The sequence below is a fragment of the Herpailurus yagouaroundi genome, unplaced genomic scaffold, assembly GCF_014898765.1.
Source record: "Herpailurus yagouaroundi ecotype Mexico unplaced genomic scaffold, PumYag 213, whole genome shotgun sequence".
Lineage (NCBI taxonomy): Eukaryota > Metazoa > Chordata > Mammalia > Carnivora > Felidae > Herpailurus > Herpailurus yagouaroundi.
The window spans coordinates 15,710,401-15,734,386 of NW_024412444.1; the positions used below are offsets into that span (position 1 = coordinate 15,710,401).

At 57.6% G+C, this 23,986-nt stretch overlaps 2 protein-coding genes across 9 annotated transcripts in view; one reads left to right on the plus strand and one right to left on the minus strand.

The window, feature by feature from the left end:
• BAP1 (BRCA1 associated deubiquitinase 1) overlaps window positions 1-8,184 on the plus strand; it is an 8,971-nt gene extending 787 nt beyond the window's left edge. The window contains exons 4-17 of one of the 2 annotated variants that reach the window (XM_040454893.1): window positions 782-914; window positions 1,291-1,410; window positions 1,864-1,925; window positions 2,009-2,151; window positions 2,408-2,486; window positions 2,945-3,068; window positions 3,349-3,496; window positions 3,999-4,183; window positions 4,663-4,796; window positions 5,316-5,794; window positions 5,903-6,063; window positions 6,332-6,424; window positions 6,548-6,620; window positions 6,807-8,184. In XM_040454893.1, coding sequence (XP_040310827.1) covers window positions 782-914; window positions 1,291-1,410; window positions 1,864-1,925; window positions 2,009-2,151; window positions 2,408-2,486; window positions 2,945-3,068; window positions 3,349-3,496; window positions 3,999-4,183; window positions 4,663-4,796; window positions 5,316-5,794; window positions 5,903-6,063; window positions 6,332-6,424; window positions 6,548-6,620; window positions 6,807-6,940 — 2,068 coding nt within the window. In that variant the 3' untranslated portion in view covers window positions 6,941-8,184. The remainder of the gene's footprint in view (window positions 1-781; window positions 915-1,290; window positions 1,411-1,863; window positions 1,926-2,008; window positions 2,152-2,407; window positions 2,487-2,944; window positions 3,069-3,348; window positions 3,497-3,998; window positions 4,184-4,662; window positions 4,797-5,315; window positions 5,795-5,902; window positions 6,064-6,331; window positions 6,425-6,547; window positions 6,621-6,806) is intronic. The other variant, XM_040454894.1, reaches the window with a different exon arrangement.
• A 501-nt stretch (window positions 8,185-8,685) lies between these two features.
• Window positions 8,686-23,986, minus strand: part of DNAH1 (dynein axonemal heavy chain 1) — a 76,932-nt gene continuing 61,631 nt past the window's right edge. For 2 of the 7 annotated variants that reach the window (XM_040454884.1, XM_040454887.1), the window contains 28 exons: window positions 23,763-23,971; window positions 23,501-23,672; window positions 22,571-22,762; window positions 21,912-22,022; window positions 20,932-21,117; window positions 20,324-20,515; window positions 18,972-19,139; window positions 18,688-18,879; window positions 18,431-18,562; window positions 17,798-17,923; window positions 17,044-17,163; window positions 16,757-16,906; window positions 16,469-16,629; window positions 15,431-15,656; window positions 15,100-15,295; window positions 14,617-14,768; window positions 13,751-13,947; window positions 13,359-13,503; window positions 12,944-13,102; window positions 12,732-12,863; window positions 12,178-12,348; window positions 11,913-12,092; window positions 11,660-11,836; window positions 10,903-11,073; window positions 10,615-10,745; window positions 9,912-10,263; window positions 9,386-9,620; window positions 8,686-8,857 (listed from right to left, as the gene is read on the minus strand). In XM_040454884.1, coding sequence (XP_040310818.1) covers window positions 8,736-8,857; window positions 9,386-9,620; window positions 9,912-10,263; window positions 10,615-10,745; window positions 10,903-11,073; window positions 11,660-11,836; window positions 11,913-12,092; window positions 12,178-12,348; window positions 12,732-12,863; window positions 12,944-13,102; window positions 13,359-13,503; window positions 13,751-13,947; window positions 14,617-14,768; window positions 15,100-15,295; window positions 15,431-15,656; window positions 16,469-16,629; window positions 16,757-16,906; window positions 17,044-17,163; window positions 17,798-17,923; window positions 18,431-18,562; window positions 18,688-18,879; window positions 18,972-19,139; window positions 20,324-20,515; window positions 20,932-21,117; window positions 21,912-22,022; window positions 22,571-22,762; window positions 23,501-23,672; window positions 23,763-23,971 — 4,857 coding nt within the window. In that variant the 3' untranslated portion in view covers window positions 8,686-8,735. Of the gene's footprint in view, window positions 8,858-9,385; window positions 9,621-9,911; window positions 10,264-10,614; window positions 10,746-10,902; window positions 11,074-11,659; window positions 11,837-11,912; window positions 12,093-12,177; window positions 12,349-12,731; window positions 12,864-12,943; window positions 13,103-13,358; window positions 13,504-13,750; window positions 13,948-14,616; window positions 14,769-15,099; window positions 15,296-15,430; window positions 15,657-16,468; window positions 16,630-16,756; window positions 16,907-17,043; window positions 17,164-17,797; window positions 17,924-18,430; window positions 18,563-18,687; window positions 18,880-18,971; window positions 19,140-20,323; window positions 20,516-20,931; window positions 21,118-21,911; window positions 22,023-22,570; window positions 22,763-23,500; window positions 23,673-23,762; window positions 23,972-23,986 lie in introns of those variants that run through there. The other 5 variants (XM_040454883.1, XM_040454886.1, XM_040454885.1 and 2 more) reach the window with 5 other exon arrangements.

The following is a 23,986-nucleotide window of genomic DNA, read 5'->3' on the forward strand; positions in this document are numbered from 1 at the left end:
CCCCCCCCCCCCCCCCCCCCCCCCCCCCAGTACAAATCTAACCATCCTTTGGAGTACAGTTCAGCTGCCTTTTCTGGTCTTAGAGCAGGAAGGCAGCCCTTTTTCTTGATTCAGGTCACGCAGTGCCTGCTGTAATTTATTAATTGCTGCTTTCACGTGCCGGTGTGCGGGTGGCTTTAATCCCTTCACAAAGGTTTTGATTGGTTGGTGTGTGGCATCTGAGGAGGCCCCTCCTGGGTGACCAGCCTCACTCAGGGCCTTTGTCTTGGTGGTCCTACAGAATAGAGGTATGGAGGGACTACCATGCATGAACGGAGAGGTCTGTTTTTATCTCCCAGAAAAGAAGGGACTGATGGGTGTTCCTTTGCTTTCTTGACTACACTGGGGCCCAGGCCTTGGGGTTCACAATGAGAATTAGTGTTTAAATTCCTCCATCAGAATTTGTCTTCTTGTCTCACTTTCTGTCCTACCCTGTCCTGGGCCATGGGCTCCAGCTTTTCATCTCTTATCCCAGAACCACAGACTTCATGAGGACACAGGATGTACCTCTGGAGCATCACAGCCAGAAGCTGAGGCTTGACTCTGCCTGCAGCAGGCTCATGGGGTGTGAGGGCTCAGGGCCACTTTAGTCAGTGTTGAGAAGAAGCCAGGGTAGAGGTGGGATCACGGGAAGGGCACCTGAGTGGTAACATGGTGCATGGGAATAGGAGGGAAAAGAAAGAGAATGCTGATTGCTTTCCCCCACTTGGCTGGTCTAGCTCTGCCCCTTACTTTTCCCCAGCCCAGTGTATGGATTCATCTTCCTGTTCAAATGGATCGAAGAGCGCCGATCCCGTCGCAAGGTCTCTACCTTGGTGGATGATACGTCTGTGATTGATGATGATATTGTGAATAACATGTTCTTTGCCCATCAGGTCTGCTCGGCTCTGTGTTCCAACTGGAGGGTGGGATGCTGCTATTGTCTTTGCCTGGGACATGGGAGTGGGGGAAAGCAGAAGGAGATAGGCAGATACCAGGAGTGGTGGTTATAGAAGTCCCCTGGCAGAAGGTACTGAGCTCTTATTCATTAAAAAAGGGAGTATCTTTAGAGCAGCGTGGTGTCTGAGTCCACTCTGTATGTCCTCAGACACCTGGTGGGTATTTAGTTGAATGAACAAATGTTGGATGGAGATGAGGGAAGTTGATGAGTTTTGTTATCCAGATATGACTGTCCCTCTCTGGGTCCCCATTTGTAATGAGCATGGCTTGGGGTGAATGACTCTGTATGAGTGACTGTTCTTGGTTTCACAGCTGATCCCCAACTCTTGTGCCACTCATGCCCTGCTGAGCGTGCTCCTGAACTGCAGCAATGTGGACCTGGGTCCCACCCTGAGTCGCATGAAGGATTTCACCAAAGGCTTCAGCCCTGAGGTAAGCTGCAGTGCCTGAATCCTGGCTCATAGCTTACTGGGCAGATCTGACTCCCAGTGCTACCACATTGCATTTGACACTATGAGGCCATTTCCTTTTCAAGTGACGTACATTACATTTGACCCTTAAATTTTAGACCCAATTGCCAGGAAAGACTGAAGGAAGAAAGGAACATTCCTTAAGTGACACTATGTCGGGACTTTCTTTGTCAGGTCTTTATCAGGCCATGTTATTCTCCAGTGTCCGGTCATTACCGGACTAACATAAGACTAACCCCATCTTTCTGGGGCTCCAGAGTTCTTTCCTGTCCACACTAACCTTTCAGGATCCCATCTATGCTTCTTCAGGCTCCTAAAAATGCCTCCAGGCTTGTTCTTTTGAGCTTTGCTTCCCACCCAGAGGCCCGCCCACCTGAGAAATTGTTATGATGTCATCTTATTTTCTTCTCTCTAGAGCAAAGGATATGCGATTGGCAATGCCCCAGAGTTGGCCAAAGCACATAATAGCCATGCCAGGTGTGTGGGAGCTGTGGGAGCTGATGGGAGTGGGGGTGAGGAGCGGTTGTCTCATCCTGGGCCCTGAGTGTGTTCTTCCCTAGGCCTGAGCCACGCCACCTCCCTGAGAAGCAGAATGGCCTTAGTGCAGTGCGGACCATGGAGGCATTCCACTTTGTCAGCTATGTGCCTATCACAGGCCGGCTTTTTGAGCTGGATGGGCTGAAGGTCTACCCCATTGACCATGGTAGGCACTCTGGGCTCGGGGCCCATTTTCTGCTTACCTTCTAGGGAGCTAGGCCTTAGGGTCCTCAGGTGTTGGGACCCAGTGGCAGGGGGCTGGGTGTTGAGGACATCTGTCTCTGGCTAGATGGCACCCTGCACTGCACTGCCTGACTACCCCAGACGCCCTGGCTCAGCTGCTCTCCATCTTCCTTCCTGCTCCTGGTCGGCCCAGACTCAGGGCTCACCACCTGCTGATTCCTCATCTTGGTCTTCCCTAGGGCCCTGGGGGGAGGATGAGGAGTGGACAGACAAGGCCCGGCGGGTCATCATGGAGCGTATCGGCCTCGCCACCGCAGGGTAAGGGCTCTGTGCTTGCCCTACCCTCTGGAGCCGTGCCCCCATCGGGAGGGCCACAGAAAAGGGAAGGCAAAGAGAGGCCAAATGACTCATGCAAGGCCACATGATGAGTCCGGCCAGGTCAAGCTTAGATCTTGGGCTTCCACCTCCTTGCCCAATTTCTCACCCAGGCTGCCTATGGCCTGCTTTGGGACAGGCTGGGGAGGGGCAGGCCTTGTGGAGCCCTATGTGGTCCAGTGTCCTGGCTCACTTCCTGACAGGCCCCTCACACAGCTCCTTGGAAGGCACCAGGTGCTCAGGTGCCTGGTGTGCATTGCTAGCTCCTGCCCGCCTGTTGGGGTGGGACCTGCACCTCTGGCTGTAGTTGTGACTTCAGGGAGCCCTGCCAGATTGTTTGCCTCCACCTGATGGCGGAGCTGGTTTGGGAGCTGCTCTCACGGCTGCGGCTGTGACTGCAGGGAGCCCTACCATGACATCCGCTTCAACCTGATGGCGGTGGTGCCCGACCGCAGGATCAAGTATGAGGCCAGGCTGCATGTGCTAAAGGTGAACCGTCAGACAGTACTGGAGGCCCTGCAGCAGGTGGGTACCCCTCATGCCATCCCTCTTCTCCGCACTGGGGCATGTGTCTCTAGTTCCCAGATCACTCGTTATTGTGGGTCTGTTGAGCTTCAAGTGACCTTTGCTTTCCTTGTGGAAAAGCTGGGACTTGGGGTGAGAAGGGAGAATAAGTTCTAAAAGGAGATTTGTGTTTGTCTGTTGTATTTCCTTGTGAGCGAACAGGTAGAGCCAAGGCCTTTTGCTGTCTAAGGGAGTGGCTGGGGTCTGCCTTCACTCCTCTGAGCTTGGGTTCTGTTCTTAGCTGATTAGGGTGACGCAGCCAGAGCTGATTCAGACCCACAAGTCTCAAGAGCCACAGCTGCCTGAGGAGTCCAAACCAGCCAGCAGCAAGTCCCCTCTGGCGCTGGAGGCAGGCAGGGCCCCAGCAGCCTCTGAGGGCACTCACACAGGTACCAGCAATCTTGGGGCCTCCTTTTGACCTCAGAGCAACCCCATCATAGCTTGAGCTGGGAGACCCAAGCAGAGCAAGTCTTTTGTGTGGAGGCACTTGGGCAGTGGTTCAGATGCTCCTATGGGAGGCATGAAGCTCGGTGCCTACAGCTCTCTCTCTTTGGAACACGGAGGGAGAGCAGTCCTTCCCTAAAGAAAGGCACCTGAAAGGGCTGACATCACCACAACCCCTGAGCCTTCTCTATAATAGATACTCCCTTTTTTGGTTTTCTGAAGAGGCGTTTTTCTTTCTGCCTCCCTTTTCCCATCTCGTCCTTCTCGTGTTGCTGTGGGCCCATGACCTAGAGCTTGCGGGCTCTCATCTCACCAACTAGCTCCCCTCTCCTCCAGCAAGGGAGGAGGAAGCAGTGCTGTGTCACGACACTGGGGAGACGGTGGGCTGGGGACAGGTTTTCTTGAGGATCTGGCTGAAGGTCCTGCCTGTGCTCCTTGCCCCCTTAGATGGTGTGGAGGACGTGGCTGGTTCATGCCCCCAGGCCCCAAGCCACAGCCCTCCCAGCAAACCTAAGCTGGTGGTGAAGCCTCCAGGGAGCAGCCTCAACGGGGTTCCTCCCAACCCCACTCCCATTGTTCAGCGGCTGCCGGCCTTTCTGGACAATCACAACTATGCCAAGTCCCCCATGCAGGTGAGCTGGGAGCACCCTTGCAGGAGCCCCTCCAGGATTCTCTTGAGAGGCTGCAACAGGCAGTTTCTTCACATGGTTCCTTGGTGTTCACCCTATACCTAGGCCTAGGTGGCCAAATTCCTCTGCTACCCAGAAGCCTCCGTAGGGGCTTAGAGAAGCAGAGAGAACTCCGACTCTCAATCCACCCATACAGCAGTGAGGCAGAATGTTTAGGGCATGTTCCTGGGTACTACTCAATGAGTTAGGTTGGCAAAATAAAGGTATGTGTTTCTGAGAGCTCTGTTTGTCTTAGAGGCCTTGCATAGGCAGGTCGTGTAGGTGGGCAGTGGCCTCCTCAGGAATTGGGTGGGCTGTGGAACACCTGGGGTTCAGTGGACTTGACCTGGAGAACCGTGTTGGCTTTCTTTCTGGCTGTGAGTGCTGTGCCCAGGCTGGGCTAACTGGCCCCTGCTTATGGCTGCCCTGGCTCTCTGCCTCAGGAGGAGGAAGACTTGGCAGCAGGTGTGGGCCGCAGCCGAGCTCCAGTCCGCCCGCCCCAGCAGTACTCGGATGATGAGGACGACTACGAGGATGATGAGGACGACGATGTGCAGAACACCAACTCTGCCATCAGGTCAGCCTCAGTTCTGTTAAGGCTTCAAACTCTTAGTGCTGCAGATCCTATTCTTGAACGTTCCAGCCCACATCTGAGGTTGCCCTTTAGCAGACAGCACTGAGCACCCTGCTGAGTGCAGGGTCCTGTGGGAGGCTGGCATGCAGGGCCTGACTCCAGGTCCCCGGTCCCTAAGACTCCAGGAGGGCTTGGGGAAGTGCTGAAGACATTTAACCAGACAACAAGGCATGTCCTGTTGGGAGGTGGTCTTTCGGCTAGGCCTCAAGGGATTGGATGGAGCAGGGATGGAGGAGATGGGGTGGGGAGCAGCTCTGTCAGAAGACACGGCACTGGCAAAAGGCCACAGTCAGGCAGCTGGAATAGAGGTGTCCTTTGAGGACACGTGGCTATGGCTGTGGAGTGTGAGGAGCTGCAGTGCCAGTCCCTGGAGGCCAGGATGTGTTCAGGGCCATTCTGGGCACTGCTGGGTGGGGTCATCTGGTCCCTTCCCTTGGCTCACCTCTCCTTGGGGCCCCCTAGGTACAAGCGAAAGGGGCCAGGGAAGCCAGGACCACTGAGCGGCTCTGGGGACGGGCAGCTGTCAGTGCTGCAGCCCAACACCATCAATGTCTTGGCCGAAAAGCTCAAAGAGTCCCAGAAAGACCTCTCAATTCCTCTGTCCATCAAGACCAGCAGCGGGGCCGCGAGCCCAGCCGTGGCGGTTCCTACACACCCGCAGCCCTCGCCCACCCCCAGCAACGAGAGCACGGACACAGCCTCCGAGATCGGCAGTGCTTTCAACTCGCCTCTGCGGTCGCCCATTCGCTCAGCTAACCCGACGCGGCCCTCCAGCCCTGTCACCTCCCACATCTCCAAGGTGCTTTTTGGAGAGGATGACAGCTTGCTGCGTGTTGACTGCATCCGCTACAATCGTGCTGTACGAGACCTGGGTCCTGTCATCAGCACAGGCCTGCTGCATCTCGCTGAGGATGGTGTGCTGAGTCCTCTGGCACTGACAGGTGGGCCTGGGACTGGCGCACTGACTACTTGGCCAGAGGAGGGAGGTGGCCAGGTGACCGCTAAGCGTCCTGCACTTTGATGAGTCTTCTCGTGCCTTCTGTTCCCAGAGTGTGGGAAGGGTTCCTCGCCCGGCAGCAGACCAAGCCAAGGCAGCCAGGGCTCCAGCAGCCCAGAAGAGAAGGAGGTGGTGGAATCTGCAGACGGCAGAGAGAAGCCTGGGTTGGCCAGGCCCGGTGAGCCCTTGAGCGGGGAGAAGTACTCACCCAAGGTGAGTCCCTCTGCGGCTTTCTCATCTAATCTTGTCAGCGGGAAGGGTCTGCAGCACTGCCGCCCAGGTGCTGGGGCCTTGGTTGGAGTTCTGGTGTGAAGGTTGAAGCCAGGCGCCAGGAAGCCTGTTTGGGTTGGGAAGCGCCAGGGGCCTTGGTAGGCTCTGTGGACTCTGGCTGCTCATCCTTGCCTCCAGCTGCCTCCTGGTTGGGGGGGGGCTTTGATGCTGGCCAGCACCCCCTCAGGAGGACACTGCGGGGTTTTGACAGGAGCTGCTGGCACTGTTGAAGTGTGTGGAAGCAGAGATCGCAAACTATGAGGCTTGCCTCAAGGAGGAAGTGGAGAAGAGGAAGAAGTTCAAGGTGGGTCATCTCTCCAGCTGCTGGACCTCTGCCGGGGTCTTCCCAGAGCTGTGACTTCCCCAGGTCAACTGCTGGCTGCTCTGGGGAGATGGGCTGCAGTGTTTTCATCCTTCTCTCCCACAGATTGACGACCAGAGAAGGACCCACAACTACGATGAGTTCATCTGTACCTTCATCTCCATGCTGGCCCAGGAAGGTGAGGGGACTCACTGCATGCCCTGCTTAGGGCCATGTCCCTCAGGCCTCTTTTGGGGCTTGAGCAGACTGTGGGGCTCAGGATGCGCAGCGAAGAGCCTCAGCTCTTGCCCTGAGGCCGTGGCCCGTTAAGAGGGTGGCTGCTGGACATCCGGCCATCTGTTTAAGGGCCTCTGCCTCTTTGTAGGCATGCTGGCCAACCTGGTGGAACAGAACATCTCGGTGCGGCGGCGCCAAGGGGTCAGCATCGGCCGGCTCCACAAGCAGCGGAAACCTGACCGGCGGAAACGCTCGCGCCCTTACAAGGCCAAGCGCCAGTGAGGACTGCCGGCCTGTACTCTGCAGCCCGCTCTTGCCGCATGGCCCTCACAAGGGCCCCTTTCCTGCCCCACTCCCCCTCTTCCCAGTATTACTGAATAGTTTCAGCCGGAGAGCTCACACCCCGGGAATGGGTAGGCTGGATTCCCCGCAATGTGTCCCAGGGCCTGGCAGGGCAGGGCAGCCCCACAGTGCTCCGGAAGCAGGAGCTGGAGCTGGGGCACAGTGCGCTGCTGCAGCTTCCTCCACAGCCGGCTGTGGAGTGGCAGGACCTGCCCTTTCTGCCTCGGCAGCAGAGTATATATTTTACCTACAGAGACGTCTATTTTTCTGGGCTCTAACCCATCTTGCCACCACTGTGTTGACATAGCCAGCTTCCTGACTGTGTTCTTTCCAACAGTTGTCATCCTGGTGGGCCCAGGTCCCTGCATCATGCCGGGGTCATGCCTGCAGGGTCACAGCCAGAGGCCTGGGGTAGGGGGGCATTGGGTCCTGCTGCTCTAGCCCCAGCCCCCAGTCGTTTTGAGGAAGCCAGGTCTACTCTTCCTTCCCCCTGGGAGAGCTCCAAACTCAGGAACCCGGCTGCTGGGCTGGATTGGGAGTGGGGTGTCCTAGCTGGGGTGGGTGAGAGGCCTGCTGGGGTCCCATGGCCTGAGCAGAGAGAAGTGTTTGAGCTGTTTGTTGACCTCTAAACTCCCTTCCTGGCTTCAGCCGGGCTTGTCAAGACTGCTTTCTGCAGCAGGGCTCTGGGCCGCTTTGCCTTCAGTGTTGTTGTCCTGGCAATGGGCTCTGTCCCTGGAGCCTGGGGTTCAGAGGAGTCTCTGCCCAGCCCCTCAGTATTACCATGTCTCCCTCCTCTTAGGGATAGCAGAGACTGGGCTGCTTCTAGGAAGCTGACCCCACTCATCTGTCCCTGCCACGCCAGCTTCCTCAGCCTCTGCAAGGCACTCAGGGTGGGGGACAACAGGACTGAGACAACCAGTCAGAGCCTAGTGTTTCCAGAGAGCCCAGTGCCAAGGGGCAATGGGCCCAGCACTGTCTCGAGCTGGGCCCCAAACATAGCCCCATGGTCTTTGCCAGATGGCTTTGAAGGTGACCGAAGCAGGCCCCTTATCTGTACATAGTGACTGGGGCAGGGGATGGCTGGCCAGTATAGCAGCTGCCTCTCTGTGCTGAGCACAGCCTGACTTCTCTGGCCCCTGTAAATATTGGATCAATGAATGAATAAAACTCTCCTAAGAAATGAAGTCTCCTGTGGTTGCTGGCCTAAGATTTATAGGCTAGACTGGTGGGAGTAAGGACCCAACCAAACCTGGGCCCAAGGCCCTGAGACCAGAGAGGTGAGAAGGATGCATTCTCAGGGCCTAGATTCTTGGGACCTTAGACCCAGGATTTAGGACCTGAGTTGAGGAGGGGCTTTGTAGGGGCTGCGGAACCTGAGGAGTCGTGTGCAAGGTACACTACAGGAGGAGAGAGCCATGGTTTTCACCCAGTTCTGATGGCCTTGCAACCTGAACAGATGCTGGGGCCCTGGGTTGAGGAGGCAAGTCCCTGGAGGGACCCCCTTGGAGGGCTCTGCTCTATGCTTGTTGCATTTGGACAGGTCCAGCAGGTCAAAGCTGCTACCTCTGCCACTTTCCCACTGCTAAGCACATTCACTCTTGAGGCCGCCTCAGCCCCTGACCCTCACCGTTTCCCTGGCAGTCAGTCCTGCGGAGGGGCACTGATCTAAGCAGCTAAGGCTCAGGTGGACTGCTTAGAAAACAACTTTAATGGCTCAAACTCTTTTGTCTTGAGTCTAGTAGTCCAGGGCACAGATGAGGGCCACCCCACGCTTTATCCAGTGTCGCTGGGGCTGGTTGGAGGGGATCTCCACAGCAATGATGTAGTTGGTGGAATGGCCTGTGGTTGATAGTGTTCCTAGAGCAGGCAAGAAGTGGGGAGGGTTAAGTTGTCTGCCACAAGAGCAGAAACGGAAAAGGCAATGGACTCAGCAGACTGAGCTGGGGACAAGCAGGGGTCCTGACCCAAGAGAAAAATCTGCCTGGTGAATGGGTCTGGCTAAGGCTTAGGTCTGCCCAGGGTTATTGTGCCAAGTGAGGACAGCAGTGGGAGAGTTAATGGCACTGCTCTTTCCTTCTTGGACCCAGCCCTGGCTCCGCCTCTCCCCCAAGCCTTAGTTACCCCCCTAAAACTTCATTGGCAGGCTGGGGCTCCCAGGACCCGGGTGGGTCTGCTGAGGGAGGCAAGAGGATGGTGAGCTCAGGGGCCACTTCCCACAGACTGAGCCCAAGCCCTGGGTATCCCTCTACCTGCTGGTGGTCCAGCTCTGTCCTGGCCCGGTCACTGTCAGGAGTGCTGACTGGCCTCTGTGGCCCAAATCTGGGCCCCCACCTGTGGCGTATGCTCTGCCCGCCCGCGGCCGGCCCCCCCGCCCCGGGCCCGGACCGGCTCGGGTCAGCGTCTTGTAGATGGGGCACAGGTAGAAGTCCTGGTCCTGGATCTTGCGGTTGGGTGTAGGCAGGAGCCAGATGACAGCCATTTCTGTGTATAGCTCCTTGGGCCGAGATTCGGCCAGCTGGAAGGCCTCAGGGTCCCAGCGGGCCCCTTCCAGGAACAGTCCATGGATGTAGCACCCCTCTTTGGGCCTTTTCTTGAGCTCTGACACCGACTGGCGCATTACCTGTGGTGGGCACACAGACAGGCCCCCACATGCATGAACACTTGGAATCTGGGTTAGGATTTGGGTCAGGAGGCACGAACTCCCTCCTGAGAGCCTTGCCTGCCCACCCATCACCCACCACTTTAGCTGGTGTCCTACTCCTAGGAATTTTCGTGGGGCTCATGGCCTCTTCTGGCTTGGCTCTCCCTGCTCCCCAAACCCTACTTGGGGCTCCCGACTGGCAGCCAGCTGTGGCCTTGGCACCCTTCCTGCCTGGGCCATACCCTGGCCTGACCCTGGCTGTGTGCAAACCTTGAAATCAAATGAGATGGTGTCAATGGAGATAACAGACTTGCGGGCAAAGTTCTGCAGTGTTCCTGTCAGGAAGGCCTGGGGGAAGAAGAAGCCACTGATCCAGAAGACGGCTGGGATGCCCCCTTGGATCCAGGTCTGCAGGAAGTCCAAGCGTTGCATCAGGTCCATGACCCATGAGGACAGTGGCTTGAGCGAGGGGTAGGCCTTAGCTTTCCAGAGCTCAGGCACAGTGTTGTTGTACAGGCTGGTAGCCATCAGCTCCAGCTGTGAGGACATCACCACCAGCCCTTTGAGTGCCTTGAGCAGGTCTCGCAGCGTCTGTGTGATCACCTGCAGCAGCCGGTTATACCTATAGGACCAGTGGCAAGGAAGCAGACAGTGGTCTGGGGCCATGTGGCAGTATCTGAAATTTCCCCAGTTGTAAGCCATCGACTGAAAAACAATGGCAGAACATGGGGGCTAAGAGCATAGAGCTGGGTTGGGCAGCCTGGGTACTGATCTCAGCTCTGGTTCTTAGCAAATGTGTAATACTTTTGGGCCTTGGTTTACTCATCTGTAAAGTGGGAATGATACAATGTGGCTGAGTTAGAGGGCGGGCTTCTAGCACTTGGCATGGCACCTGGCCCGTAGTAGCTGTGCTGTCATTTTTCTACAGCCCAGTGGCATCATAACCCAGGACTGGGGGTGGCAGGGGGATTACCGAATGACCTCCTGTACTAGCACTGTGTTCATTGACTCCTCATACAGCACCGGGTACTTGGCTATCACCAACTGCAAGTTGATGGGCTCAGGAGTCTGGAGCAGAATATTGTTGGCCACATCCTCCACTATCTGTGGGGGCAAAGGGACACAGGAAGTCAGGGCCAGCCCCTTAATTCTTGCAGGATTCTATATGCAAGGAGTCCCTACCCCCAGGGGAGAAGTCAGGCTAATGAGTGGGAGACTGGCCCTGCCCAACCCATGGCTCCTTTCCCCTGCTGCCACCTACCTCCTCCCGGCCCTGGCCACCCATGGAGGACGATTTGGGCTGCAGCTGGATGATGGCACCGAGCAGGGCATAGGTCTCATTCTGGGCGAAGGTGATGTTGGCATTGTCATGCAGGCCAAAGATCTCAGGCATGTCATTGAGAGGGAGGCCCTTGATGTAGGAGACATAACCCTGGAGGGTGGGAGAGCCGCCACTGCAGCCGGTGGAGGGCGCTCCAGTGGATCACAGCTCCCACCTGTCTCCCCTCGTTGTAATCCTTACGCATTTCCCTCTCCTTAGGGCCGCGTGGCTTCTGAGGCACTGTGTGGGTGGCCTTTGCTTCCCTCCCAGCCCTCTTCTTGCAGCCGTCTGCTCCCTGCTCCTTCATTCGGCTGCTCAAATCAGTCGTGCCTCCCTCCTTATATGATGACCTGTACTCTGAACACCCAGCCCAGCCCAGGCCGGCTCTTCACACCTCTTAGCTGAAGCACCATTTCCTCTGGGAGCCCTCCCTGCCTGCAGAACCTGGGCCAGCCTATGACCTTGGAGGAGCTGCCCCTGCCTCCACTGGGTAATTACACTCAGGCAGTGGCTGAGAGGCCAGAGTTCACCTCTCCCCACACAGCCCGAGCTCCAGGGGGCAGGGACTGGGTCCACCCCCCTCACCGTGCTGTCTTTGTGGGGTGGAGTAATCCATGAAAAGGAGCTTGCTGCCCAGGTGTTCATAGCACCCCAGAAGCCCAGCCTGGCAAGCTGCCGGCCCTTGGGGTATGCTCACGTTGAGGTCGTAGGTAGGCTGGATCTGGTGGTAGATGCCCGAGGCGCTGTAGCTGTGCTCGTGGAAGAGCACAGACGGGCTGTAGTAGTCTTCCAGGATGTTCATGACGCAGCGACGGTCCCAGTCGTCGGTGACGCGGCCTCCGTAGTTGATCTCCCCGGCCGTGTACTTGAGGACCTACAGGGTGGGTGGGTGAGGGCCCCCACAAGCACCCAGCGCCACCCTCCCTGGCCCCAGCCTGTCCTCGGCCCACCTTGTATGGGATGTCATCATACTCGTCCAGGAACATCTTGAGTTGGCGGATACAGATGCGCAGGTCCCCATCTGTGAACTCATAGGGGATGTTGAAGCCCAGGGGCCCAAACTTGCGGCGCTCCAGAGCATTCCCATGAAACAGGCACAGGGACAGCAGCAGGGACTTGAACTCCATCACCTGCGAGAGGCAGTGGGGGCAGGGGAGTGAGGGGCGGGGCTGGGTCTGGAGCACGTGGGGTGGGCACGCACCCAGTGCCCTTCACCTTGCGGCAGGAGTTGAGGAAGTCGTCGCTGAGGCTGCTGTAGGACTTGAGCAGGTTGGCCTTCACACCGCGTGGTGGCTCAATGGTCATCTTGGAGCCGTTTTGCAGGATGGACACTGGGAACTTGTTGCTGGGCAGGCTGGTGAGCCACAGGCGGAAGTCCCGGTGCACCTGGCGGCCACGCTCCATGTGAGCACCGAGACTGCCCCACACCATGTTCCCTCCCACCAGGAACCTGGGCCACCTGTAGTCTGACCCGGCTGCTCAGACCACTGATTAAGAATATGGGCTTTGGCAAGTCCCAGGATCATCAGTCGTGGGTGAACTTGGGCATGTCACTTCACCAGTGGTAACGGTAATTAGGGGAGCCACTTAGAAGATGAATCTAGCTGAGGCCTGTTTCATATGTCACTTCCTGAGTGCTCACTGTGTGCCCAGGTGGGCTGAGTGCTCTGTGGGACAATCTCATTAAGCCTTGTCAGTCCTGGATGGATGTGTTAGTAGTCCCTTCAGCAAAGGAGGTCTTTGGACCTGTGGCAGGCAGGGCAGTGCACCTTATCAGGATTAATGTGCTCAATGAGGCGCTCCAGGGCTGGCATCCAGCTGGGTGCCAGGTGGCAGTTCTGGAAGAAGACCCACTTGCCCCTCTCTATGGAGCTGCGCATCATGGCTTCTGCCCGAGGGCCCTGTGGGGCAGAAGTGCTGAGCGGTGAGGTGCCAACTGGCCCAACCCCCAGGGCCCCACCCCTGCCCACCCTGTCCTTACCTGGCCCTGGCCCAGAGAAATGGCAGAGAGCTTCTTGGAGAACTTCATCTCTTCAGCAAACTTGTAGAGGTCAGCAGCGGGGTCAGTGCCAGGCGACAGCACAAAGATGAGGGGTGTGGTGGAGCTGGAGTCTTTGAACACCACTGACAGGTTAGCTGTCTGCAAGTCAGGGAGAGACGCTGAGTCACCTGGGGCTGAGGAAGGGCAGGGACCAGGGCAAGGCAGGGGGTCCTGGGGCTTCTAGAGAGCTCTCAGAGAAGCTTCCTGGTGGGGCCTGGAGCCTCCCAGAGTCTTTGGAGGGCATGACTATGAGTTCCACCCTGACCATGGCTGCAAAATGGTCTGTGAAGGTGTGGCCAGTCCCCTGGGACCCATAGGTGGGGATAGGTCCAGGGCACTGGCTGGTGGCACTTGCCTGGGGCTCAATGAAGCGTGGTTCCAGGTTGGTGGCCACGAAATCCTGCATGGCATTGGTAACCTTGTCCCCACGCAGGCAGCGGAGAACCAGCAGCTTCTGGAACTGGTCCAGGTACTCATCCCAGATGCCAGGCAAGGGCTCCCTGCAACAGCGCCCATGTCTCCCTGAGAGCTGACCTGTGAGGGGGCACTGGCCCCAGGGACTCTGCCGGCTGGATGGCCAGGGAGAGTGGAGTGCCTGGAGGGTACATGGCTGGGAGCACAGAAAAGATGTGGCCACAGCTGCAGGGCAGCCCTGGGTGGCTCCTCAGAGAAAGCTCCTTGCAGGTCTGTTCCTGGGGTCTCACCCCTCCTTGTGCCCACCCTGCCAGGCCCTGGGGCGCAGCTCACCGGTGAGGCTCGGGGCTGTCAAAGATGGCCTGGAATTCTGAGAGGTGCTCTGTGAAGTCATGGGCGAAGTCTGAGAAGGCTGGCAGGTTTGAGAGTGCCAGGATATCTCGCCAGGCCCGGTCTGACAGCCAGTCAGGTGCTGGGTTTTCAGTCATGACCTGGATAGAACCTCCAGACAGGAGGTAGCGCCACTCACTCTGGCAGGGGACAGGGGGAGACTAGTGCCCGGGCCTTGTGACCAGCCTCTGGCACCCCACCCAGCAATGCCTCCCCTGCCAACCCTCAGCCAGAGAAATGGGGTTCTCCCTGGGGGAGGCAGTCGGACAGGTCTGGATTAATGTCCTCACTCCACATTTTCCTGTCTGGGTGTCCTTAGGCAAAAGATGTGACCTCTGAGCTTCAGTTTCCTCACTTTGGGAAGTAGGAAGAATTAGAATTCTAGCTGCTCCACAAAGGGTTTGTGGGGGTTTGAGAGTGTACCCGTTAGCCTGGCACCTGGCACACAGTGAGGGCTCAAGCTGGAGTGGCTGTAACACTCACACTCTTGGATGTGATTTCCGACACGCTGTGGGGCTCATGGGAGCGTGAGTGGGGAGGCTCGGGACGGTCCCTGCTCGCCAGCACACCCGTGGCTCTGAGAAGGCGGTGCTCACAGAGCAGCTTGAGCCACAATGAACCTAAGGTCTCCTGGCTGTTGGGAGGAAGGAGCTGTTTCCTGAGGTCTCTGCCCCCTTGCTCTTGCTGTGCCCTGAGGCCCAGCCTTCCCTTTCCTTTCACTCTGTTCTCCCAGGCCCTGCCACAGGCTCCCTCCTCAGGCCATCTGTCCCGAGTCACTGGCCCACCCAGTTCCCTCTCTGCTCATGTACCTGATCTATCTTGGCCTCATTCATCATGATGCGGGCACACAGCAGGAAGGCAAACATCAGCTTGTGCTTCTCAAAGAGGCTACGGCAGACGTTGCTGTAGAGGTTGTAGGTCAGGTGGCGGTTGATGTTGGCAATGCGCTTCTTCAGGTTGTCTGCAGGGCAGGGAGGGGATGGCAAGTGCGTGGGGGGAGGTGAGGGAAGCAAGATCCCCGGGGTTCAGCCTAGCCCAGCCAGTCTGCCCTGCAGCCAGAGGGATGGTGTGGGCATCCCCTTGGGGCCTGTGGAATTCCTCGTAGAGGGGCTCTGAGGAGGGTCGGGAGGGGTGTGCGTGTTGTTATGTTTGATATGAGAGTATGTGCAAGTGAACGTGGACATGATTTTACATGTATGTGCCCACTGTGGAGATGTGGCCACGTGTATCACATCTGTTTCAGGGTGGGAGCCTCGCATTTGTGTCACCGTGTGCACATATGCCAGGACTACCTGCCCTCTCTGAGTTGGCGATGCCCGAGAGGAAGATGTTGAGAAACCACTCCAGGGAGTACTGGTACATGGGGTCCACGTTGGCCAGGTCAGACACACAGAAGAAAAGGATCTGGGTGCGGACGGCCACGGGTATGTACTCCATTCGCGTGAGGTCAATGTCCTTCTCCGTCTGCTCTGCGATCCTGACTTTGGCCTGGAGGTACAGCAGGGGAGTGGTGGTCAGGCCCAGCTAGACTGGCAAAGAGCGGCAGGCAGAGGTGGGTGGGGACAGGGGTCGGGCCTAGGGCTAGAGGTAGGAGTCGGTAGGCCGGGGCAGGCAGTTGCTGACCTGAATCTCAGCAGCCTTCATCTTGGAAGCCTCCAGAACTTTGATGAGCTCCATGTCATCTACAGGGTTGCCTTCAGAGGAGCTGAGCCTGTATAGGATCTGGTCTTCAATGTCCTTCAGCTCCTGGCGCATCTTGGCATTACTGACAATCAGCTGGTTTTTAGCTTCCTCCAGGTCCGGCCTCTCCTCAGCCACTACTTGGCCCAGAAGCTGGTCCTCTAGACCACTGCCAGGGGCAGGGGACACCATGTCAGCAACACCTGGTAGACCCCAGAGGGCCAGCCTTGAGTCTGCTCACCTATCTACCTGTGGCCCCAGGGCTCCAAGAGCCCAGCATCCCTGCCAGTGTCAGCCCGGGAGGCCTAACCTCTGTCTCAGGCTGCAGGGCTAATGCAGAGCCTGTCTGCAAAGTGACCAGTTCTCAGTGAGACCTGGGTGGCAACCTGGAATCCCAGCAGGGGTCTTTGAAAAACTTCCTGGGCAGGAGGGGGCTGGATGACTGGTAGGGATCTGCCTTACGGGCGTTTTCACAACCATGTCTGTGGAGAGGTTCGTAGTAACCACTGACATGGAGGCCTGAGCATGGAGCAGGCCTGTGGGCTCTGTGTAGGTGGCCAGCAAAAACCGCAGTGCCTGGGCTCATGGCAGCAAAGCAGGAAGCAGGGCTTGGGTGCAGGGAGCCAGAGTGTGCCTGAGTCAGGACTCCAGGACAGCTCTGCGGGTGAGTGCACAAAGGGCTGGCAAGGGCTGAGCCACAGGGGAAGGGTACCTGGACAAGATGGGGCTAGCACTGACCAGGGAGGCTGAGGGGTCCCGACCAAGGATCAAGGGCTCTTAATCTTGGGGGTGGGGGTTCTTAGCTGGGAGTGGTGGCGATTAAGGGGAGCTGGTGGAGGTGCCAGGAAGGCCTGGAATGCCAGAGTGCCTTGAAAAAAGCCAGTGGAGCCTCCGGGAGAGACCCATTGAGTTTCAGCCTACGGGTGGGAGCGAGGCAGGCAGGCAGAGCTGATGCTCGGTGTCCGGGGTCTGGGGGCTTACCTGGGCGACAGAGTGAAGTTGATGAGAGTGAGTTTAGTGGAGATCTCAGGCGTGTAGTGTGGGTTGGGCAGCTTGGTGGTAATATACATCCTAAAGTCCTCATGGTAGGGGATCACCGTGTCCCCCAGCTTCAGCACTGTGTTCCCCTGCTGCTTGTATGTCTACATACAGTGGGTGGGATGGGCAAGCACCATGGCCAGGGCTTCACCAGTGAGGCAGGGAAGGGGCTGCTCCCTCCCCTGTCCAGACCGACAGTCTGCCCCCACTCCCTTGCCGCTGCAGGCCCACCTGCTTGAGCAGCACAGGCTCCAGGGCCGGGTCCAGCTCCTCGCCCACATTCTCCAGAAGGCAGGGCTTGCCGAAGCGGATGGCATTCTCCATGCTGCGCAGGAAGTCTCGGTCACTCAGCTTGAATACATCCAGTCCACTGTCCTTCTCCTGTAGGCACAGGGGGCTAGTGGGGGCTGTGGGGGCTGTGGGGGCTGTGGGGGCTGAGAGCCAGGCTGACCCCCGCTATTGACCCTGCACTTGCTAAGCCCGGCTGTGTGGGGCAGTGGCACCATGCATGGGCTCACCATGTTCTTGATCCATTTGTTGGCCTGGCTCTGAGGGTCAATGAAGTGAGTCCAGCGCTGGGAATACTGGTTGATGACCCCATTCTCCACTGACAGTGTGTCGTTGGGGAGGCCAGCGATCTGTGGGGCACCAGGGGCCAGACTGGGTCAGGGCTCTCACATAAGCAAGGTCAGCTGGGGCATCAGCTACTCCCAGCTTTGTGCTTGGTGATCTCTTCCTTCTTATTATGTCCCCTTCGAGGTGGGGACAGGAGATAGTGTGCACAGCCATCAGCCCACAGGACCCCATACTCTCTCCTGCTTCTAGGCTGGCTCCCAACACCCTCCTTTCTCTGGGCTTCTCTGCCTTCATGCCTACGGAGTCCTCACTCAGTCAGACCATCTCCCCAGAGCCCACATGCCATCGATGTCCTGGCCTATGCTCACCCTTGGCCTCTGCCCATAGCCTCCTGGTTTTCTCCCTGGGCCAACTTTACCTGTCCTTCTAGCTCAGATCTGCAGACTTCCTTAACCTCACTCTGGATGCTGCTCCCCTACCCCAGCCCACTCTTACAAGCACCCCTTGAATTCTCTGCCCACAGTTAGCTAGATCTGTGCCACACTGCGTTCAGCTCTCTCCTCTCCTACACACACCCTTTCGCTGAGCCCAGGCAGGTTCAGGGGAGGCATCTCTGAGCAGTCCCAGGAAAGAGGGTGGGAGGGAAGCAGGAGGCCCCTGGCCCAGCCCAGTCACGCCAGCCCCCTGGGTGGGTACCTGCCATGAGCGGATCTTCACGGGGTTTCCCAGTGTCCCGATTAGCGTGGGCTCAGAAGTGTGTGGGACCTTGTGTTTTGTGAGCTGCTTGACCCAGTTGTCGTAGAGCACTGTGCGATACTGGCCCTGGGGAGATGCCAGACTCAGGACCATCCCACCATGACCCGTGTGATGCCCTCCCACCTCCCTTTGCACCCCCCCACCCCCCAGTGCTCAGCCATTGTACACAGAGGCAGAGCTCAGATGTGAAGTGAGACACCCGCACTTCCGTCCCACTCTGGGTGACTTCCTTGGCCCCTTTTCTGTGAAATAGGGGCAATGACAAGAACGCCCACCTGTCAGGGAGACTGTGAGGGTTGAAAAAGATGCACCCAGCAAGCATGGAAGTGCGAGCTCCTATCTCCCACTAGAAAACCAGCCCTGCCAGGGAGGGGTTCTGGCTGTTTCATGCACTGCCTTATCCCCTGTGCCTGGAACAGCACCTGGCTCAGACGGGGCACCTGAGGAGTGCTCGTTGAATGAGTAAGTGCAGAAGGAGTGGCCCTCCAGGCTGCCCCTTGTGGAGTGAGGCCTCAAGGTGGGGCCTGTTTGGGGAGGTGAGGCTGCCCCAGGCAGGGTCAGAAGGTTCCTTACTGTGAAGGGGCCCAGGTAGGCCACGAAGCCAGCAGCCAGCAGCACGTCACCAGAGATGTCATCAAGCGTATGCTCCAGGTTCTCCACTGTCTCCTGCCAGCGTACCTTCTCGTCGGACAGCCCGTTGATGAGCTGCAGGGGCAGCCCCGTGGGGTGGACTGTGGTTGGCTGGGCCGGGGGCTGGGGAGGGTGCGCAGGGCCTTCCCCCGACCCAGGCCCCCCCAGCCCAGAGGCCCTCCCTACGGGGATGTGCGCACCTTGTCTGCACGGCCCAGCCGCTGCTCACACTGCTCGCACTTCAGCTCCAGTTCCTCCTTCTTGGTGATGCATTCCCGGTACTTGGTCTGCATCGTGGCGATGCCATCCTCCACCTCGCGCAGGCGTTGCTTGGCCTCCTCCAGGATCCTCTGTGTCACCTCCAGGTCGTCCTGGGCCTCCCGCAGGGCTTGCTGCCAGCAGAGGGCCCAGGGCTAACTTGTGGCAGGGGCTCTCCCCCTGGGGGCTCTTCCTCCCCTGCCCCCCAGCCGTACCCAGCCCTCACCCGCTTGGGCTCCACTGCCTTGGCCACAAAGTGGTACTTATGCATGGCGCGCACCCACTGGCAGATGGAGGTGCAGGCCTTGGACACCTTGGCGATGGCGGCTGGCTGGAACTCCTCGTTGTCAATGTAAGGCTGGATGGCTTTGATCACCGCCTCCCCAATGTTGTCCTAGGGGAGGGGAACTGTGGGCATCAGGGGGTGCTTTGCAGGGAGGAAGTGATGGTGGGCCCTGCTAAGGAACACCTTGCTCCTGCTCTGAGTCCCATGTCCCATGTAGGCTTCAGCACAAGTGTCTTCCTTTGGGAATAATCATGGCCCAGAAAGGCTGGTCGGAAGGGGAATTTCTGTGTTCCAGGATTTCAGATAATACAATCAGAGACTTTGTCCTCAAGAAACCACGCAGGCTTGAGGTCTGATGATATGCAAGCCCCATTTAAAATTCATTTAGCAACAAGAGCTATTTCCTGACAGGTGTGGACATGAGTGAGTGACTCTGACGCCCAACCAGGGTCATGTTCAGGGTATTAATCCTCATCCTGAGAGCTCACCACACCCCCAACGTTCCGGTCCCACCGTGGAAGAGTCCAACCCTGTAGTTCAGGATGAGCCCAGGAATCTGCATGGTTCATGAGCTCCCAGGGTTCAGAGCCTGGGACCAGGCAGGGGAGCCTGAGCACTGGCTGTGAGTGCTCCTGATTTGGGTCTAATTAGGCCTGTGGGGACTCTGGTTTCTAGACTGATGGAAGAGGAGGAGGAAGGATGGGGAAGTCTATAGGGAGTCTAGCTGCCTATGGGCCATTGTCTCCTCCCTCCCAGTGCAGCCTGGAGTGTCCGGGGCCTGATACTGACACATGGTGGTGGGGGGTGGCCCGTGTGCACAGGCAGTTGTCCCGTATCCAACTGCTAGGCTGAAGAGGGTCCCCCAAGAGAGTAGTGGGCTCCAGGCTGATCTAACCATGAAGCCACCTCCTGAGAGAGAAAACGGGCATGGACACTAAGAGCCCCGGATAGACAGCAGACAGAGAAACCCAGAGAAAGACAGGAGAAGCTGAGCCTCAGCTGAGGCTGAGGGAAAGGCGATGGTTGCACAGACAGTGAAGGTCTAGGCCAAGGCCATGGGGGTCTCAGGGAGGAAAAGGCACAAGAGGGGATCTCCAGGCTACAGAGCTTTGGAGTGACTATGGGTGACATCTTATGGGGACAGGAACCTGCCTGTCGCCCCTGTGGCCACAGGGCTGTGTGTGTTACAAGCAGAGGGAGATAGGACAGAGAATCCTACACTGTGGGGGTGTTGGCTCCTCTCCTTGCTTCCCTGCCTTACCCACTGTCCAGGCTGCACCTGGCATGCTCACCTTGTCAAACTTGAAGAGGCTATCAAGGAAGCGGCCAGGATCCTGCAGCAGCCCCTTGCCGGGCTCCCAGTAGTCGTCCACCTTAGAGCCAGGCTTCTCTCCAGGCACCTTCTTGGGCTTGATGCCCTTCATGATGCACACAGCCTCTATGACCAGCTTCACGCCTGGGGGTGGCCGCTGCATGGCCCGCACCTACAGGTCAGGCCAAGAGTGGGGGAGACCCATCAATGCCTGGATTCCCCCAGGGCAGGGACAGCTGTCAGATAAGGTGGACCTCACCTACCCAGTTCCTACCACCGTTGACAAAATGTGCTCTGAGATGTTCCCTGAGGTCTGCCTCAGCCTGTGGCTCCTGCTGCTCCCCCATATACCCAGGCTTGACCATGAGGCTAGAGGCTGATTTCTTAGGACCGAAAGCCCTCCCCATGTGCTGGCTCAGGGCCTAGGGGCTGGTGCAAGGAGGTAAGGGCAGGCAGCTGGGTTTGAGCCCTATTTCTGCTCACACCTCCCAGCACATGACCCCCAAGGGATGTGGAGAGAGGGGGCCTGGAGGCCAGGGGTGCTAGGCTGGACACCAGGGGGGATTCCAGGGCTGCCTGGCCACCCACCTCAGTCACATCATTCTTGTTGAGGTTGCGCAGGCTGGCCAGGGCCGCATCCAGGGCAGGCAGGGCCTCATCCAGGTCCTTCTGGGCGTCATCAGCTATAGCTTGTGCCTTCCTGGCCTTCTCATTGGCCTTGATCTCCTCTGCTTGCACTGAATTTCGGGTCTCCTGGGCAATGGCTGTGTCCACCTGGAGACCAAAGGCAGGGAGGACCCAGCTGGTGGCATGCCAGGGACACGTGTCCCCACCCCTTTCTCCTTCCTACACACCTCAGTTTCCCTAGGCAGAGGGAAATGAGGCCTGGGATATCCCATTCTCCAAGGGCCCTCTTGGCTATGACAGGTCATGGAGCTCTGGGAATGTAAGAAGCCCATTCCGAGTATTCACAGTGGGCCTGGATTGGGGCTCTGGGCTTTATGTGCTTGAGCACAACTGCCCACCAGGGAAGGACCCCCTAAGTCCTTAGGGTACCGCCATGCAAGACAGAGAAAGGTGCTCCCCCTACCCCCATCATGTTCTTTCCATATGCTGGCAAACATTTTCAAAACACTGACATTGCAGAGCAGAATGTGACTGCTTCTACCAGAAAGCTGTCATAACGAACATACGAATCTGAGATGTCGGCTGGGAGGACACGGCCCTCGAATTTGGGGATCTCACGAAGACTCAGAGGGAGACTCGGGCAGAGTCCGCACAGCTGCCTGTGGTGGCCTGCCGCTCAGTCTGTGTCATGACTACCATGGCTTGGGCTGCCTCTCTTGCTTTCACCACATCCCCTACCCCGGGGCAGTGCCCAGCATAGAATAGGTTCCAAGCAAACACTTGTTGAATAAACCAATGACTACTGGCTGAGGAAGACAGGCACTGAGAGGCTAAGCAACCTGCAGGGTCAGGCAGCTGGCGATCTTGTGGTTGCATGGGGACACTGAACATCCTCAGACACGGTCAGACATCAGGGAAGAGGGCCAAGGAGCACCCCTGACCTTGATCTGCTCCATGGTGAGCATGGTGTCCTTGGCAGCCTCTTCCAGCAGAGGGCGCATCATCTCCAGCTCCTCCTGCATCTTGGCCACATCTTCTGAAGTTCGCAGCAGCTAGGAGATGGGGGATGCAGAGAGGAAATTAGGTGTGACAGGGTACCAGAAAGAGAGCCGGGGTATGTGCCTGTGTGGCTCAGTTGGTTGAGGATCTGACTCTTGATCTCAGTTCTGGTCTTGATCCCGGGGTCTTGAGTTCAAGCCCGCTGTTGGGCTCCATGCTAGGCATGAGGCCTACTTGAAAAAAAAAAAAAAAAAAAAAAAAAGACAAAAGAAAGAGAGAGTTGGGCCTGGAGGGGCCTGGGGAGAGGTTCCTGCAGGGCCACAGGCCCTCATGCATGAGTGAGAGGCTGTGGCTGGTTGTCCAGTGAACCCTGGAGGAAGGGAGCCATCCCCTGAATATCTGTGGGGTAACCTGCTTTGGACTTGCCCTTGTCCAACAGCTTCTGTTTATTTGTTTGTTTGGTAAGGGAGGAAGCCACCCATTTCAACACTGCAGGCTGCTGATGAGAGGGTGGGCTGGGCCTCCCTGGGTCTGGGCTAAGCCAGAGCAGGCAGAATCATGGGCTGTCAGCCATTGCCCACAAAGCCCCACTGTGGCCCACCTTGTCAAGGCCACTCTTCATGCGGTTCTTAGCAGTTTTCAGCTCCTGTTTCTTCTGCCCAATTAGGATGGAGAAAATATTAAGCAGCTCCAGGTAGCTCTTGGGGGTCACATAGTTGTGGCGGGCCAGCTCAGCCAGGTACTCAACACACTTCTTGGCCACCGACTGGTGGATATATACACAAACCTGAATCTGTGGGGTGGGAAACCACTGATGCCAGCAGCAAAGAAAGGGCACTGGGGTGCCCTCAAAGCCACTGCAGCCTAGTCCCAAGGAGGGGGCCACATGTAAGAACCTCAATGTCTCTCACACTCACTGTCTCCTATGATCCTCATAGCCTCCAGGGTCAAGGTCACCTATTCTGCAGAAAATCCCACAACCCAGAGAAGTCAAGGGGCTTGTTTAAGTTCACACAACTGTCAAGGGCAGAGCTGCCTTTAAATGGACTCAGGTCTCTCCCAGATCTTTCCCTGGTCACAGCTCCCAAGACCTGCCTCTCCCTGAGAATCCTAAGGTGGGACCCCCCTTCCTTGGAGGCTGGGCCAGGGGAAACAGAGGGCCCAAGGCCTCAGCATAGCTGGACAGGGAAGTGGACTCACTCTAGCTCTTGGCCCTCAGGTGACCACCACTCTCTCAGTTTGGACCAGACAGATCTAGTCCCCCATCCATGGTCTTTGGTTGTGTCAGGGGGCTCTGTGAAGAAAGCTGCCACAAAGATCTCAGGGAACAAAACAAACAGTGACTGTGAAGTGTGTGTCCAACCACCTATGTCACTGAGACAGTCTTGTGGCACCCCCATTATACAGATGAGGAAACAGGCTCAGCACAGGTAACTCACCTGCCCAAACGCCCATCAGTGTTGAGCCTGGGTGAGAGTCCCAAGCCTAAACAGTTCCCCCACGACAGCTTGCTCCTCACCAAGACACCTACCAGTCCTCCAATTACTTCAGAGGTGGCTTCCAGTTCTGGGATCTCGTTCAGGGACATGGTGGCCACAGATTCCAGGGCCTCAGCTGGCCATTCGTTAAACCAGTCAATGGTACAGCAGTTGACCAGCGAGGGGAACTGCCTCAGGCGGGCTCGGAAGACCTCTCCTATGGGGCTGGGGGGCCAGGAGTCCAAATGAGATGCTGACTTCCACCCCCAGGAGCCCAGAACCCTCCCCACAGCAGGCTGCGATGACTGCTTGTACCTCATGCACAGCACCACATGGATGTTGCTGCGCACACGCCCAGTGTAGGCGGCCATGAGGTTGGCCTTGGTGGGCTGCAGGCCCTGCTCCTGGACATATGGCCGCATGGTGTTGACAATCTGGTCCTGCTCTTCTGAGGTATAGAGGTTGGGAATGTCACCCGAGTTCAGGACGTTGTTGATGTCCTCCAGGAAAGACTCATTCTTGATCTGGGGAGAGATGAG